General features: G+C 49.8%; 1 protein-coding gene across 1 annotated transcript in view; it reads left to right on the top strand.

Moving 5' to 3' along the window:
- myo10 (myosin X) overlaps positions 1-17,512 on the top strand; it is an 89,644-nt gene that overhangs the window by 35,445 nt on the left and 36,687 nt on the right. Inside the window, exons 4-14 of the mRNA XM_023815616.2 lie at positions 2,787-2,974; positions 10,957-11,091; positions 11,424-11,548; positions 12,086-12,099; positions 12,212-12,296; positions 13,082-13,185; positions 14,148-14,277; positions 14,655-14,773; positions 15,905-16,051; positions 16,282-16,382; positions 17,394-17,460. Coding sequence (XP_023671384.2) covers positions 2,787-2,974; positions 10,957-11,091; positions 11,424-11,548; positions 12,086-12,099; positions 12,212-12,296; positions 13,082-13,185; positions 14,148-14,277; positions 14,655-14,773; positions 15,905-16,051; positions 16,282-16,382; positions 17,394-17,460 — 1,215 coding nt within the window. The remainder of the gene's footprint in view (positions 1-2,786; positions 2,975-10,956; positions 11,092-11,423; positions 11,549-12,085; positions 12,100-12,211; positions 12,297-13,081; positions 13,186-14,147; positions 14,278-14,654; positions 14,774-15,904; positions 16,052-16,281; positions 16,383-17,393; positions 17,461-17,512) is intronic.

Below are 17,512 nucleotides of genomic sequence, written 5' to 3'. Positions count from 1 at the left end.
TGTAGAACAGAGGTTGATCGGGGGGGGGGACGGGGGCTGTGGTGTGTTGTGTGACACAGAGCAGCAGCACTGGCGCTGGGTTCGGAGCTCCGGGGTGTCCTATGGATGGGGGGGGCGCCCGCTAATGTGGTTTCAGCTCCTCTGTTTCGGTGCCACTCCAGAGGGAGGGCCCCTCTTCAGTCCCCTGCCCCCCCCCCACCTTTCTTCCTGGCTGCTCTCAACCCCTCCCCCCAACCCCAAACCTCCGCCCCATGCGGTGATTTTCAGAGCGGGGTGGGCTCCGTAGAATGGAGGTGCTCTTCATATTTCTGCCGCTGCCGATGCCGTTGCAGCCTTGAGACTCCAGTGTCAAATATGATGACAGCCAAGCTCAGGGGGGGTCCTGTAGGGGGCGCTGTTTCTCAAGGCCTCAAGGAGCCATTGGCCTCTGTTGCCTCTTCCTCATCGAACAACAGCTTGTATATTAAATTAAGCGGAAACGCAAACAAAAACACAAAGGCAAAGGCAGGCTTGACGTCGCTTCAATTAAAATGCCTCGGAGGAGCAGATCAAAGACGATAGGTATTCCCGCACACCGTCCCCAGCCTTCTGAAGTGCTGCCATCCCATAATATTAAACCCTGATTGAAGTCTTGCGTTCTACCATTCTTAGACTGCGACAGCTCTAAGTGTGTGGTTTGAATCGGTAACGGATCAAAGTGGCCTTTGTGCTGTTGGCAGGTGGTCTGAAAGGGGGGGGGCGGGGGGGGTCAGGCAGGCTTCTTCACCCTGTCATTACTGTCTCATCTCTCTCCTCCTTGTAGTCTGAGTACATTAGTACCGATGTCTTTTAAAGCCCAGCAACGCACGTGGAGGCAACACGTCTAATTCGCACTGGTGCTAATCACACAAACACAGCATGTAATTATAGAGGTAAGTGCACAGGTTTCATTCCATGAAAGGGTCATTGGCCGTGATGTGCGGATCAGCTTGCTTGGATGCTGCGTATACAGGCGGCTGAGTGGCTGACTCCAAATATGTTTTATGCATATATTTTATATTTTGTACTTTATTTTTAATCCTTATATTGCCCTATATATTAGCACCAGTCAGAAAAATGCACCTTAATCTCGTATGAAGTGCAACGACAATAAACCTTTCTACCTTCTATTGCTCTGGAGTCTGTCTGACCTTGTTATCGCTCAAAAAGCATCAGCTAAATAAACTGCATGTAAGTGTAGCAAGTTAGTGTCCTTTTAAACATGAATAAGTGTGAATATATATCATTTATCCATTTTTTTTTTGCAGCACAAATAAAAGTCGCATGTTGGTTTGCTTTCCTTGGCATCCTGACATGAAGTTTGGTTTCATGAGGTGTGATAACGTTCCGGGGCGCGAGCGGTAGCTCTGGGCTTGCTTAAAGAAGGGATAGGCCGCGGTCGTACGATGGCGTTAACGATGAGAGAAGAGCATGAGCGCGCTGGATCGCTGATGCAGCCAATTAAGTGCGAGGCTCGTTTGCTTTGGCCTGCGAGGGATCCCTTTGCAGACTTGCTCATTACCTTGGAATTCTTGGTGTTTTTTTCTGTCCTAAGTATAAAACAGGCCTTGTTTAAACGTTCGTGAACAGCGAGGGTAACAGGAATAAGAGCCAAGACGCGAGTCAGAGGCCAGTATTACATATGTTAAGAGCACATGTTTCAAACATTGCAGTGCCAGGTCTATTTTGAGGACCATAAATGGATTTATTTTTCTTTCCCAGGAGGAAATCGTAAATCCAGAGAGCTTTACCCTGCTATCTCTGTGGAGACCTTTCTGCTTAAGTGCTAACGGTTATGAACTCTAATGGCCCAATGTTTGCCAGGGAAATGTTGCAGAAGGGTAGCGTATATCAGGGAGACACAGTGCCACACAGGACGGAACTCAGGAGTTTGTAACCCAAAGAAAAGAAACTTATTTAGCTCTATGGAATCTATAAAGACACTTAAAGACACTCCATTTCTCTTTTCTTATCATTTGGGTTGTCCATTTTTTTTAAACAGTGTTTATTGCCAGATGCCTCTTTGTAAATATGACCTTGGCAGTCTCTCACAGGGACATGTATAAAGTTATTTTGCAGAAAATACATTCCGTCTTTTTCTACAGCCTTTAAAGTCTGTTTGTCATTCAGATAAAAACCACTGAAAGAATGTCTCACTTTCCATAATGGTGAAGCTGCTGTTGCACACAAGTTGCAGAGCGAACGTGGAACATATTGAATATTTTTTTTAATGCTGAACAAACAAGTATAAATAAAACTTTTCTGACACAAGGGGCTCCTTCTGTGTTGCTCCAGAAATGGGGTTTACAGAATTTCCAAGTCTAATGAGGCATGTAACGGAGGCTATCAAATGCAAGACAAACTCGGTAAGGTAAGGCGCTATATCGTTGGTCAGGCGGCTTCAGTGGTTTCCAGGTCATGTGACTAAGGTCAGCATTATGCCAGTCATACCATTGAAAAACAAGTATGAATTAGCTTTGAAGAAACTGGGAACATGTTAGTCATATTTAAAAATCGCATGGTTTAATCATAAATTTACTTTATGATACTGACCCACACTCATGACGCTTTTGGTGTGTGGTTCAGTGGCTTAGACCTTATGATCAGCAGGTTATCAGTTCAAATCCCATAGCTAGTAGAGTGGTCATTTGCCTGTTGAGCAAGGCCTTTAAGACCAGAGACTGCTCCAGGGATCCTGCAGGGTTTGTGCAAAATTTGACCTGCATATTTATGGCCTGAGATCTTCTGCACGTTTGTGTCTCCTGCAGACCTACATCGGGTCCATCTTGGCAGCGGTGAACCCCTACAAGGTCATCCCCCACCTGTACGACCAGGCCTCCGTGGACCTGTACAGCCGGCATCACCTTGGCGAGATGGCGCCCCACATCTTCGCCGTGGCCAACGAGTGCTACTGCACGCTGTGGAAGAGGACGGAGAGCCAATGCGTGCTGATCAGGTGAGGCTGGTGATGTTAGTGGAGCCTGACTATGATGCAGACGCGAATCTCAAGGCAAAGTCGGGGCCAGAACCAAGCCAATGCGTTAATTTAGAAGCTATATAAACGATGGCAAGTCCATAGTCAAGTACTAAACTAAATTTCCGTAAAACTCGAACGTAATTTTATACACATTGGAGTAACAGGTATTATTTCTTGTTTCTAGTAGTCTTGGGATCTACTCGTTTAAGGTTTTATGTAGATTTGGGGTGGGTAGGAAAACAGGAAGCAAGAAAAGGCAGATGGTGGATGATAACGTCCTTCTTTACCTAGGGCTGTGAATGAGTCCCTGACTCTGGGTGATTAGCTTTTGGCTGGATTTTATCCTACCTCATCACGCTTTAGTGCGGACATTAGTTTATTATTAGAAAAGCTGCTTTTTGTGCCTTTTTGCGATCAGATAAAGCGAGCTATTTGCTTAGTCTAAATGAATATAAACAGCCTCCCCCCTCTCCGTTTATGTTCTGAGATCTTCTGGAATTCTGCCTGTTTTTATTTATTTATTTATAATCCTGGGTCCTTCCGGTGCACCCCTGGTACGTGGATCGCCGAGTTTCTCCGCGTCTCTTGTTGTGTCGTCCCGTCGCGGGCCGGCTTCCCCGCCATCAAAGGTCCGGGGTTATTTTTGAGGCCCGCGATAACGCTGAAATCCGCATGTAGCCGGGGGAGCGCGCGCCAGCATCTCTTCCTGCCGGCTGCAGATAAGGCTGCTCTCAGCCATGGAGCTTGCGTTCACGGCTGAAGCGGAATGCTGATCTCAACGTCTCCCGCCCAAAGAATCTGGGACGTGTGTTCCCCTCTAATCCCAAAGGCTCTTGACACGACAGATCAGCCAGAGACAGATCAGTGTGCTGTCTGATTTGTTTTTGTTGCAGTCGGTCAATAATTACTACTTTCTCGGTCTTTCAGGGGCTAATTAACACAGCAGCCATTATCAGTCTCAGGAAGACACTTATGTCTGAAGGCAGCTGTGGTTAATGAGAGAGCCATGAACTGGTACAGTTAGGACAAGACATGCTGCAAATCTGAGATGGAATGCCGGCGAGATTTCTTGGTGGTTTCTTGACATTTCTCACAGCTTACGAATTCTTTATTTAGTAGACACTTTTATCCAAAGTGATCTAGAGCTGAAAGCAGAGTCAGAGAGTCCATTGAGCTTGTTCAGGGTCTCACTGGTGAAATCACTGTGCCAACTGTGGGATACAAACCACCGACCTTCTGATTATAGGTACAGACCCCTAACCCAATGAGCCACAGACCGCCCCCATCATTTTATGCTGAATGATATTTGACCTTGGTTCTCCAGTTGCAAGGACTCTAATGGGCGTTTGAGTTTGGATTTGTTGTGTCCACACCGGTTTAATTAGACATGGATCTTTTTCCCCTTAATGGATAAACTGTTCTCTTCCTTAAGGCTTTGACAGGAAGTGAAAGTCGCAAGGCCTTAATATGTGGATGTGTCCTTTATGGTGTGTGGTCTTGCAAATGAGAACAGAGGTGAAGCAATGGATGCCAGCCAAAGGGTAAACGCTACGATCATTTTCCTTAATAGCATCTGCAGGGTTGCCAGCTCGCATGCATCAGGCGGGACGCTCACGCTTTCAGACTCTCACGCTCACGCAAGAAATCTCACAGCAAATCTGTATTATTGCATTGCGAACCTAAAAATAGCTACATCGAAAGCGTTGGGGTAGCTTGCAAAGCCTACAGACTATTTACAAGGTAATAAAACTCTTACATACATGTAAATGTGCGTGCAGACTTGTCTCGAATTGCAAATGAAAATCCATGTGGTCCGTGTGTTAAAAAAGTTGCAGGCCCAAAAATGCCTGTCAGCCTGCCTTTGAAGTCCTGCTAGCTCTCGGTCCACGCTGAAGAAGGCAATGAGGAAGGTTCAGATGAAGAGCAGTGAGGAAACTGATGGACAGATTCTCTGGTCTTCGGCTGCTGTTGTGTAACAGAGCCTTATCTGGCACTCCGATTCAGTGAACTTCCCACTGTCCTCCAGTGGATTACTCACTGCACGGGGGCCTGGAGCATCTCCCAGGCAGCACGGGCACGAGGCAGAAGTGCCCGCCTACCTGTGATGCCAGTCTGCCCCCGGGCAGGTCATCGCACCATGGAAGGAATACTGCGGATGGGAAGGCGACTAATTTCTGAAGTGCTTGTTGTGGCGTCGACGTGTTTAAGCAGGGTTATGATGAGCCCAGGCCTCCCGAATGGGGCACTCTCACGGGGGGGGGAGAGGGAGGGGGTCTGATGAGCAGTGTTCCGTCACCTGCATCCATGTTTTCACACGTCTGGTGAAACCGAATCTTCGAAAACATGCGTAACGCATCAGGCTAGTGTGGCATGTTTTCGGGAAATACGCCTTTCGGTGCCAGGCACGCATAAACGACAGCCCCCCCCCCCCCCCCCCCACTACCCCGTCCCACAACCCGAGGCTGTTAGCTGTTAGCTGTTAGCTAGCATGGTTCGCAGTTACACCACAGCTGCTGTCACACACCTAAAATCCATCCAGTAAGCATCTGCTTTTGGTAACGTCGGCGTTTTCGGGCGTGTTCCTATCCAGTGACTGTTGTTGATCAGAGACCACCGAGGATTTGGTCTACGGCTCGTTCTCTCGTTGCCCCTTGCAGGTTTTTTTTTTTTGCCAGGGAGGTGGAAAGGTGTAAATAATTGATTGGCTCAGCAGTAAAGCAGAGAGGTAATTACTACAGAGTGGCGTGCCTGAGGGGATGAGGGGGTGTGACGGGTAGAGTTTCTGAATAGAGGTGCCTCATACCCCCGATCACCCCCCCCCCCCCCCGAGGTCAACAAGGCCCCAACCTCTGCATGCAATAAATAAGTATTTTGTCTAAACTCAATTCCGCCCACATCGGCCCCAGGCCCTAACGATTAGTTGTCCCCGATAGCTGGACCGGGTGACGTTTATTGATTGACGGGGGCTTTAGCCTCCCTCAGGTGTTTCTCTGCTTTTAGTGTCCCTGTAGCACCTTTGTTGAGGGTGTAGCTGGGCGTCACCGTGCATTTTGCCGCGTCACGCACTGCTGCTAATCGCCATTGATTTCTTGCGCGAGCAGCCAAAGCGATATCGGAGGAATAACCCGATTACGCCGCCCTGACACTCTGGCTTGCTTTTCATTCCGCTGCGTAATCTATCTTGTAATGGTACTGATATCTCCAGAATATCTCCCTGATATCTCCCTACTGGGAAGACAGCCTCCGTTACAAGGTGGTCTGGATTAAGCCTGTCGGATATTTTTGTGGTCCTTTCACAAGGCTGGCTGTTTGTAGCTGATTAACAGGGCTGTGTCGTGTTTAATGGAGCTAAAGGTGACTTTATGATGTAATGGCAGAAAACGGGGGGAGGGATATTCTCTCCAGCCTTGATCGATTACCCCCCCCCCCGCCCCCCACCCAAGGGCCAGGTACTTTAGTCTCTTCCCATGCTCTCCTTAAATACCCCCATGATTTTTTACATTTTTTTAAGTTTTGCACAGTCCCTTGCCAAAGTCTCTTTTGGCCTCGTTTGAGTTTATTTTGCTTTTGATGGGAACTGAATTCAAATCGGACTAGAAAGTGTAGTTTTCCGGGGGAAGATTTCTGCCCCCCCTGTCCAACCCCCCCATTAACGTGCCTCGTAAACCTATAGCACTCTGCCCCCCCGTCTCCACACACACCTGGGAGCTGAACGCTTTAATCATTAGCGGGGCTGGGTGCCCCAGGGGGGAATGAGAGCGGGGGGCAGGGAAGAGGAGGATTCTGGGTAATGAGACATAGGCCGGGGCCCCGAGAGCGGAGGGAGCCGGGGAGGGAGAGCGGAGAGTCCGACAGCTTGTCGCCGAGAGACCGGATCAAAGCCGCATGCTCGTTCACGGCGTGGCCCGTTTCAGTCCGGCTGCGACGGAGCAGGAACGTGGACCGTCTGTGGGTCCCAGGGGACGGAGTTCCGAAACACCGCAATACAGTATGGCAGGGAGACATCTGACATGTTACCTCTCAGTACCAGAAAGGAGCCAGTGGGATCAGAACTGACTGACAGTCCATTCCATTTGGTTCCTACTGTGTTTTCCTGCTATGCTCCATAGTACGACCAGACAGGCGTCAACCTGGCATAAGATGCTTCGAAACGGCCTTAATCAAGGAGATAAAACACTCTGCCCTCTTTGTGCAGTGACACAGTCTATATCACCGGGGATCAACATAACAATTGATGCCACTGTGCCTCTGAATAGCTCCTTAGAAGTCCCTGCCACTGGCCCATTGTGAGCAGCGGTGCAGCCATTGGCTGGCCGGTCGTTGTGGGAGTGGCTTGTGTTGCCACAGAGATGATGTCAGCATCTGCTCTGCGGGTAACCTTGAACTCCTCTTTTTCCTCAGATGAATATCAGCAATCCATTTAGCTTGGGTATTAACTAGGTTTCTGTTTTCAAATTAGTGTCAAATTGAAAACAAAGTGAGGTGCTGCAATGCTGCGTGTAACCAAGCATTCTTTGGAAACTGAGCCTAGTTGCACTTGTGCTTAATCGACTCCTTGACAGCAGTATGTTTGTAACGTGCTTTTTCACTTAAACATCGCACTGGACAAAAGTGCCGGCCAGGCAATGAAGATGTACTTATAGGGACAAAAAAATAAACTGATTTCAGGACAGGAATATAGTTCTGGATGCCTTTGTTTTTAGGAGGTCTCTCCCACTGACCGCTGCAGTAATTAGCAGTGGTCACTCATTTCCTCGTATTTATGCCAGGCCAGCTATCTGGTTTCCGGTTTCACCCAGTGAAAGTCACTCGTCACGTGTGAGGGCTGAAGTACACCAGGGTCGTGACGGTAACCTGCTCAGGTCCCAAGCCGCCGGCTGGGGGCGTGGCGTCGCCCTTGGTTACGGCCTCCCCCTTCCTGCTGTAAGCCCCGCCCCCTGCTTCCGGCCCACCGTCGGTCTCGTTCCCGGTCTGTGACCAGCGAAGGAGATCTGCCCTGTGGTAATGAGCACTAGGGATGGGGGGGGGGGGGGGGTGCCAGTCTGTCTGGTGGCCTTCCTGCCTTCCGAGACAGGGTGTGCCCCCCCCACCGCCCACGTGATCTGAAACCCACTCACGGCTCTGCTGATGCCCCCCCCCCCCCCCACCTGTATCACAATTATTGCTATTTCCACGCAAAGGTGGGCTGCCATTGTCATTTGTTTGTTTTCCAGTGGGTCTTCTTTCGGGGTGGGGGCTCATCCGAAGCTCTACATCTCGCGTGACGCCATCCCAGAAAGTCAGAGCCGGCCTTTTATGAACAGCTGGCTTTTTGCAGCGAACCTTGGCTTGTGTGTCTTCTGGCAGCCTCTCCCATCCTCCATCAGCAGATTTGCCTGCTTATTTAAGGCATATTAATAACTGAACCCTCCCCCCCCGCCCCCACCACCACCGTCCCGTCTGAGGCGTCCAGAAGTGCCTTCGACAGTTTATTTCTGAATTGGAATTTGACCCAATATCACCCTGAAACACATGTGGAGGGTTGAAGCCCAAAGCGGGCCCGAGTTGCGGGCCCTGCCCTGGAACGTCCCGCCCGCCTGCCGTTGTATAAACTGTCCCCGCGGCAGGAAATAAACGTGTTTATTCGTCCCGGACCTTCACGGCCCGACTCGACACCCTCGGTTATTGTAGCTGAAGACAGACGTGCGACTGCAGCCAGGGGATAGGTGACCTTCTCCTCACTCAGCGGAAAGCAGGCAGTCAGAGCTGGGCTTCACCTCGCCCCACGACCCCCCGCGCCGCCACTTTGTTGTCAGGGTAAATATTTTTCTTCAAGAGCCTGCCGGAGGTCCGAGTCCTTGACAGGCCCGTCTAGGCTGTAGTGTTACAGGGAGGGAGCTTGAAGATAGACAGATCCGGGTAAAGGGCGAATCAGATGCCAGTTTGTGGGACTCTTCTTCTTTCCGATTGGCTGCCCCCCCTGACCTCTGAGCCGGGGGTCCGCCTCGCTGCTTGCCGTACTGGAGGCATCAACACGGCACCATACAGGAAAGCGGCTCGGCCGTGGGGGCAGCGGCTGTGACCTTTTGAGAAGGTCGCGTGAAGGACGCCTTGAGTTACTGACAGTTTTACGGGGAGACATGAATCTGTATTGATATATCGATGCAAAAGTAACGATCTAAGTCTGTCAGTAGCAAGCCTGGGTATCGAGCGAGCATCAGTATTAGAAATGACCAGTGTGCGAAAAACCCGTCAATATTCGGGGGGCTTCCTGTGTCCTTGTCCCTGATATATTTGTGTCAGCATGTGGCCCCAGGACTTTTGGGTCACTGCTCCAGCTATCACAGCACCCTGGGTCAATTTCCCAGCCTGGATCGTACCAAAGTCCCCCAACGGCGGTGGGGGGGAGGGGGCACTAGCCCTGTTTATGTAAACATCCATTTGGGGGCCAATGGGCCTTGCCTGCTCTGTATATGCAGAGAAATGTAGCCCTACTCTTCAAGAAAGGCCTCCAGATATTCCTTACTCGTGTTTTACTTTTCTACCCTACACTACCCATTCACAATCTGGTATAGCCAAGCGTCAACAAGCTTTCGACATTAACATGTGTGCGCGGTGATGTGCATTGTGAATATAAGTAGCTGATATGTTTGTACAGAATTAGCTCCATGTGCTGCTTTTCTTTGATATGGTTTTATCGGGACATACTGCCCTCTAGTGGCCACTCGCTGAATCGCTTTTTCCTCTTGTGCGGGCACTTGTGTTGTGACCATTCTGTGCCAATTTAAACCAGCTGTAATGTCCCACAGCACACAATACAGGCCACGTAATTTACTTTAAAAGTGTAACCCAATACCATTTTGCAGTGTGCATTTCCACATGACCTTTCTGTATAAATAACTTGGATGTGACTTATCGGGAAGAATTACACCAACAAATTACACGCAGCAGCCTGACACAAAACTAAGTGATTTCTTTTTCCTTTATTTATAATCGCTAACGGCACTAACATAAAATATCTACCTGCTCTCCCAGATCAGACCCTGTTTAAGGCTGCCTATGTCCTGCAGAGACCCCAGGACGACTATGGTCAGCAAATCCCAGGGCCAGCATCCTCAGGCGTAGCCCTGTCTCTGTCGATACCGTCCTGACGTCTCTCCCCCTCCTCATGCATTATTCCAGCCCCTTAGTGTCGTCTGAATTTGGATAAACGGTGTTCGGTCATGCCGAGGGAGTGCCGAGTTCTCGTTTACCCCATTTCTTACCTATTAGTGTGATTAGTTTGTGCTTTGCCAGTTAATGCACGCTTCTAATTACCTGTGACACTGCATAATTTATGCACTCCCGAGCGCCAGGCTTAATTGTCATTACTTGGGAGCGCTCCGAGTGTAATTGCTGTTTGTCTGTCACTCTCCTCGTTAATGTTGCATGATCTGATGTTAAATAAAATGCCCCGATAATTGGCTTATTTATCATTATTAAGGTGTTGTGGCCAAGCACATGCTGCAGGTTTGCCCTTGAGCAGGGTGAAGAATGCGGAGGAGATGCTCTGCAGTGGGGCTGTGGTTAGGGTGGTGTTCAGGGCTGTGGTTAGGGTGGTGTTCAGGGCTGTGTTTTGGTCTGGGCTACGTTCAGGGTTTTGTTCAGGGCTGTGTTCAGGGTGTTCCACACAATTTATCCAAAAATTCCTCAGTAGACCAGTCTAGGTCACTGGGAGTGTCACAGGGCTATCGCTTACATACTTTTTAAAAATGGACACCGTTGTTTTTGAAGTGCAACCTATGGTTACTAACAATGGTGATGATGCACCTGATTTCTGAGCCGTCTTGTGCACGGTGGGGTATTGAAGCAGCTGGCCCAGCGCAGGAGGTTATTCTGGCATGGAGATGATCCTGCATCCCTGTCCGATCTTGTCTGCAGGGGAGGTCAGTCTCATGTCTAACCCTCCTGCCCACTCCCCCCCCCCCCCCCGTGTCTTTCAGCGGTGAGAGCGGCGCGGGGAAGACGGAGAGCACCAAGCTGATCCTGCGCTACCTCTCGGCCATGAGCCAGCGCTCGCTGGGGGCCAGGGCTAAGACGGCCTCCTCGCACGTGGAGCACGCCCTGCTCGAGAGCAGGTGGGTGTCGCCATGGAGACGGTGCCCACGGCAACGAGGGGGACGCGTGCTTTTGCATTTTCAGCTCGCCAGAAGTTCGGGTTGATCTCAGTGCCTGGAGTGACTGGCCACCTCCAACCCAACCCCCCCATTGGGAAAGGAGTCACTGTGTAATAAATTGATACAAATTGCATGGTGGCGTCAGCCTGCAGGTTGTTTAGCATACAGCTTGTGGAACCTTCTCCGCATCCGGCGTTTTCCTCGCTGATTGAGTGTTTCCCTCGTGTGTCACGCTCCTGTTCTCCTCCGCGCTCATGTCCCCCCCCCTCCTCCCCCTCCCCCTCCTCCCACAGCCCCATCATGGAGGCCTTCGGGAACGCCAAGACCGTCTACAACAACAACTCCAGCCGCTTCGGAAAGTTCATTCAGCTGCACTTCTGCCAGAAGGGGAACATCCAGGGAGGGAGGATCGTGGACTGTATCCTGAAACCCCCCCCCCAGCCCCTCGCAATGTTAGGGGTAGAGGGTCCCATTAGGAATACAGACCTGGGAAGTCTGACACAGATGCAGTTCTAGACCTAATTTTTTAATTTTATTGCCTTTGCCTCCCCATATATTAACACTATTTAGCGATTTGTCCCATATTTTCATACAGATATCCCCCCCCCTTGCCAAACTTTATCTTGGTGCTTGATAGTTTGATAGAGTTTGTCACCTCATATTTTACCAGGATTTGACCATTAGGGGGACAAATCCCGGAATCACCCCTGGCTAGAGGCACTGGAAATGGGTGGTTAGGGAAAGTGAATGGCAGGCATTTATTAACTGCCTTCTTGCCCTAAATACTGCAGAGGGCGAGAGCTAAAATACAGGCACCTGCTCTGGGAAGGAGCAAAACCGACTTCTAATGGCCTGGCAGTAGCAGCAATGTCACGGACACCACTTAAAATCGCGTCATGATCAAACGGTTCACGGCGAAGGTGCTTATCTCCTTAACTGAAGCTTCTTGCCGAAGATCTACTAGAAAAGGTAAGACGTGCAGGCTGTAGTGTGCCGGCCATCCGCTCCCTCCTGCGGGGGCTCGCCGACTGCGGGCTGACCTGTGAGAGGTAGGGTGCCCACCACTGCTGTGTTTGGACAGAACCGGGTGGTGAGGCAGAACCCAGGGGAGAGGAACTACCATGTATTCTATGCCCTGCTGGCGGGCACCGACGTGGAGCAGAAGGGTAAGAGACGACGGCGTGGGTGTGAGGGGTTCAGTCCTGGGGGGTCACATCCTGCTGGGGGTGTCCGGAACCGTGCCCCCATGTAATACCTTATCACAAACTAAACTGTAAGTGGCCCTTCCCATAGTCATGTGACCTCACACACTCCACTGTGCTCCACTGTAAATGGGGGGGCGCAGGTAGGCTTGACTACAGAGTCAACATTAGCTACATTAGTTTAACTTCAGATAAACACATTCAGGTCTCTTCATGCATTCAGTCCTCAGTTTATAACCGTTAAACACTGATCTTCTTGTATTCACTGTGTGTGGTTCTCTGCAGTTCGCTCTGTATGTACGGTGAGTAACTGTGGAGTAGGGGGTGGGGTGTAGTCATTGAGTCGGGATGTGGGTTTTGCAGAACACATGGAGCCTCGGCCAGTCACAGCAAGCTAAGGACTCACAACATGACAGGAGCAAAAAATTTTCAAAATAAAAGTCCCGAAGTCATAAAAAATTGTTTGACTGTTGATAGGGATGCTGTTTTTAAATACTGGGGGAAGTACATCCTCCCAGTGACCCCTGACCTTTTAAACACCTGTCACGATCTGCCAGACCTATGCAAAGAATGGATTTCATGAGCATCCATGACATGACCCACGATTTACCTTGATGTGAATGACAATTACGCAGGAGGACATTGAGGATGGGGTGGTATATGACCACAGAGGATGGGTCTTGTCATTTTCTCTCACGGGAGGGCACCCAGGTGTACCCCGTGACAACTTGCCCTGTGTGTTTTCGCAGAGGCCTTCGGTCTCACACAGCCAGAAAGCCACCATTACCTGCGACAGTCCGGCTGCGTGGCGGACAAGACCATCAACGACAGGGACACCTTTCAGGAGGTCCTGGTAAGGCCTCACTCCGCCCCCATTTCCCGCCTCCTCGTCCACACCTCCTCCTCCCTGTTTATGGGTCCTCGCCTCTGCGGCAGGGGAGCGCAGAGTCTCTGCGCCAGTGACACAGGTGGCCGGCTGCGCCCCCTGCTTAAATCGGAGCACCACAGGGTAGAAGGAGGCCTGGATTTAAGTGGCCCGGGTTGCTTTAGCCTGTCGCGCGCTCCATCTGCTTCTGCTCAAACCCACCTGTTTTCTGTAACCGCCGCTGCGTATAATTACTGTTCCCATAATGCCTACGTGCATCTTTTTGACACGCATAAGGTCCGCATGCCTGAGGAAGGGTGGGCACCTGGTCCTCCCGGGACCCCCAGAGCATTTAACTCTTCCCGTACGATTTGCACCACCACAATTTACATATTCATCTCCTTTAGCGTCTTCAGGCCCTTTCTCTGCCTTTTAATATTCTGCATTAAGCACCTTTGTACGCGGTATTCGTGAAAGGAGACCTATGCGGAGTAAGGGACTGTATGAAGATCGGATCGTCTTCAATCGATGCCGCTTTTCCCAGGGATTCCTTGTGATCTTCAGCTGGGCCGTATGCAGGAAATACATTTTGCAGGGTGGTCTGGCAACAGAACTAACACGTCCATGTCAGCGGATTTTGCCTTTCTGTTGATTTCGCCAATTTGGGGCCTGAAGCACATTTCGAGGCTGGTTCAAATTGGTCATTTTACCAGGCTAAGTGCGTGATCAGTAAGAAAAATAAATTGGTGGGGGGGGAGGGGGTTGTTCAGACCTGTTACTTTATTTTACCATGTAGCTACATGCCTGATCTCCAGTTTATAGGGGTAAGTTAACCCACTGAACTAGATGTGGGATTATCGTAACAATCCACCACTCGGTCCCCTAAAGAAATTACTGTATGACTTGCAAAAGTGCCTCTTGGCTGCCTGACTGTGGCTCTCTGTGTGCAGAACTCCATGCGGGTGATGCACTTCAGCGAAGAGAACATCCACGAGATCCTGAGGCTCCTTGCCGGCGTGTTGCACACGGGGGACATCGAGTTTGCCACCGCGGGCGGGGCTCAGGTCACCTCCAAATCAGGTCAGCACACCCAGGAGGGCAAAAACAGGATGGAGACTTCCCAGCAGAGATCAGGCCTTTCTTATCATCCTACTCAGGATGTTTTTCTTCCTCTCAGAGTTAAGAAACAAGCTAAATTTAGTAGTGGGGGTTTGGATTGAATTCTTGCAATTCAGTAAAAAAAAAAATGCTGTAAAAATGTATGTATTGTTGTCCTCAGTAAACAAATTAAAATCAGAATGTGTGATCCTGCATGAGTGGTTCCATGTTGATGATTTGGCCTTGAGGTCCTTGTCCAGTGCTGATGATGTCAGCCTTGGGCGTCGTGTGCAATGCCTGTGATATGAGCCTGGACACACTGTCCCATGCTGACCCTGTTCCTCTGCCCTGTGCTCCAGCACTGAGCTGGGCCTCAGAGCTCCTAGGGCTGGACCCAGTGCAGCTGGCCGAGGTGCTGACCCACAAGTCCATGATTTTACGCGGAGAGGAAATCACGACACCTCTCTCTGTGGAGCAGGTAAGAGATGGTTGGATGAATCAGCAGGGGGTATTTGAAAGGGCTGATGGGTCATAGACAGGAACGTGGAAGGGACTCTTCTGGGCTGGAGAACATCTCCGATATGAATGTTTCTAGGCACTCCAAATAAGAAACTAGTTAATTTATTCAGTAGGATGTATGAAGGGGTTTGCATGGCCTACTGATCCTCCAGTTAATCTTTCCATGTTCATGCCGATGTAGTGTGGAAGTACCTTGTTTTCCGCTTTTCATCTTGATAATATACAACAAAATATGGCTGACTGAATGAGCACCGGCTCTGCTCCCAGAAACCATTCAATCACAAAAGTGCACTGGTGGTGGTGATTGAATTGTCTGTTGCTGAATAAGGAGGTCCAACCTCTAATCCAACACAAACACATTCCACGGAGTCAGATGTCAGAACAACATATATAATTTTGCTGAACTGGATACCCCTCTATGTAAGGAGGATCAGGAACCACACTTTTCATGTTACGTAGCATGTAATTAAAGCAGTTGTTGGGGATAACCAATAGTGACTAACTGGTCCTAGTGTGCCACAACCTCTGCTGGTTTCTAGTTACTGCATGCAAATGCACTGTATCACTGCAGCCTACTTAACGTATGGTTCAACAGATACTGATTATTGCATTCCCTGGATCAGGAATGCATATGGTTTGGGGACTGGTCCACTGCAGTCAACGATATTTGCATATTTAGTGCAGTAACTCAAAAAGTATTTGATGGATCTATTTCAAACTTTACAGACACATTGGACGAATATTTGGAACTGCTCAAATTTTGAGATGGTTTACAGAAAAACTTAGCAAAGCTTATTCGTAGCAAAGGGAAGACCAGCCTCTGGCGCAGATGTGGTGAACCTGACTGAACTGAGACAAGCCATTCAAAGTCGGGCTTTATAATAAAGATTTTTGGAGAGTGTGTGTGTGTGTGTCGGGGGGGGGGGGGGGGGTGTTTAGGGGATGTGGGAGGAGTAGAGATTAGATGGTGGGAGGAATGAGGAGGCCGTTGACAGGATCTAGTTTAAAGAACCCTAGCAGGTGATTCTGTGGTCCAGCAGGGGTGTCCGTGGCTGATTCACTGCTCAAAATCACTGTCCCCCCCCCTCAGGCTGTGGATTCCAGGGACTCCATGGCCATGGCTCTGTACTCCCAGTGCTTCACCTGGATCATCCGGAAACTCAACAGCCGGATACAGGGGAAGGACGACTTCAAGTCCATCGGCATCCTCGACATCTTCGGCTTCGAGAACTTCGAGGTGACAATGGCCACCTGCTTTCTCCTCCACCAGTCTTCTGTGCTTGATAATCGGAGTCCCACTACCAGTGATTAACACCATTCATTAAATACGAATGCCTCTATTTTCTATCCCTCTTTGCAAATTAAATCACTTGCCGGGTTATTAATGCCAGATCCTGACTGATAGGCAAAGTAAGCATAATTGTTTTTCTTCCTGTTGAACAAAAAATAATGGATCCCTTCCTGCAGGTCAACCGCTTCGAGCAGTTCAACATCAACTATGCAAATGAGAAGCTTCAGGAATATTTCAACAAGCACATTTTCTCCTTGGAACAACTGGAATACAACAAGTGAGCTTAATCGCGGGGTGGGGGGGGGGAGTGGGGGGGAGCCACGTTCTTTGCACGGTCCTCCGTACGTGAATAGCAGCTTAGCTGGAGGGAAAAAAAGCAGGAAGGCAGGGAGAGATGGATAAATTAAAAATGAGGGATCTGGGAGAGACTCGCTCTTATCTCATTAGTTACAGTGACTCCCCTGTTCAGAATGACAGGCTGACATGGAACCCCCCGCATGCAAATAAGCTGCCCTGCGTTAATCTCATTCCGGAGCCTTTTTTTTTTTCTTTAAAGAATGCAGCTTCAGATTATAATTGAAGGATTTATTGTAATTAGGTGAAATAAAAGAGAAAACAATGTTACGTTATCTTGGCACGTCATTTTTCAGAACAAATTAGTCTAGCTGCAGGGGTGTGCTCCTGGGACTTGATGTATCGCATTTTTTATGCGATAATGTGTGAGGGGGTAGGAGGAGTCATTCCCACTGTCAAATTTTCTGTTGGGGGTGGGGGGTGACATGACATTTAAATCCCGGCTGCCTGAGGTGTCATGGGCAACTGCCAGTCCCCCCCCCCCCCGTGGAGAACATGGTTTATTCCAGCCTCCCTACCTGCAGGAAGCCCATTTTACCCCCGAGCTGCCGATCTGTCATGTGGTGAATGAGGTGTACCCCGCAATGAAGGGCGAACGTGCCCTAGCGAACGTGCCCAGCGAACGTGCCCAGCATTAGCACTACGACTTAAATAACGCGAATGTCAGTCTCGCTTTCCACGGCGAAGCTCCGCCTGTCTCGTACCTGACAGCTCCTCCACGTCAACATGGCAGCGGTGACGGTGAAGGCATCTGTACGGGTTCATTAGGCCTTTTTCTACACTCCGCACTGTATACACCAGATCCAGCCATCTCTTCACTGGCGCTCCTCAGTGTTACTGATTGACGTATCAGGCACTTTTAGATGCTGCAGGTAGGGGGCGCTGTTGTGGTTTAGGTTTCATCCGTCAGTGGTAACTGTGTGTGGTCTTCAAGGGAGGGCCTGGTTTGGGAGGACATCGACTGGATGGACAATGGCGAGTGCCTGGACCTCATTGAGAAGGTAAACCATCTGTGATCGCACCAACCCCCCCACCACCACCCACGTATTGGCG

The sequence above is a fragment of the Paramormyrops kingsleyae genome, chromosome 4 (assembly GCF_048594095.1).
Source record: "Paramormyrops kingsleyae isolate MSU_618 chromosome 4, PKINGS_0.4, whole genome shotgun sequence".
NCBI classification, from domain to species: Eukaryota; Metazoa; Chordata; class Actinopteri; order Osteoglossiformes; family Mormyridae; genus Paramormyrops; species Paramormyrops kingsleyae.
This window is presented reverse-complemented; position numbering and strand designations above follow the sequence as displayed.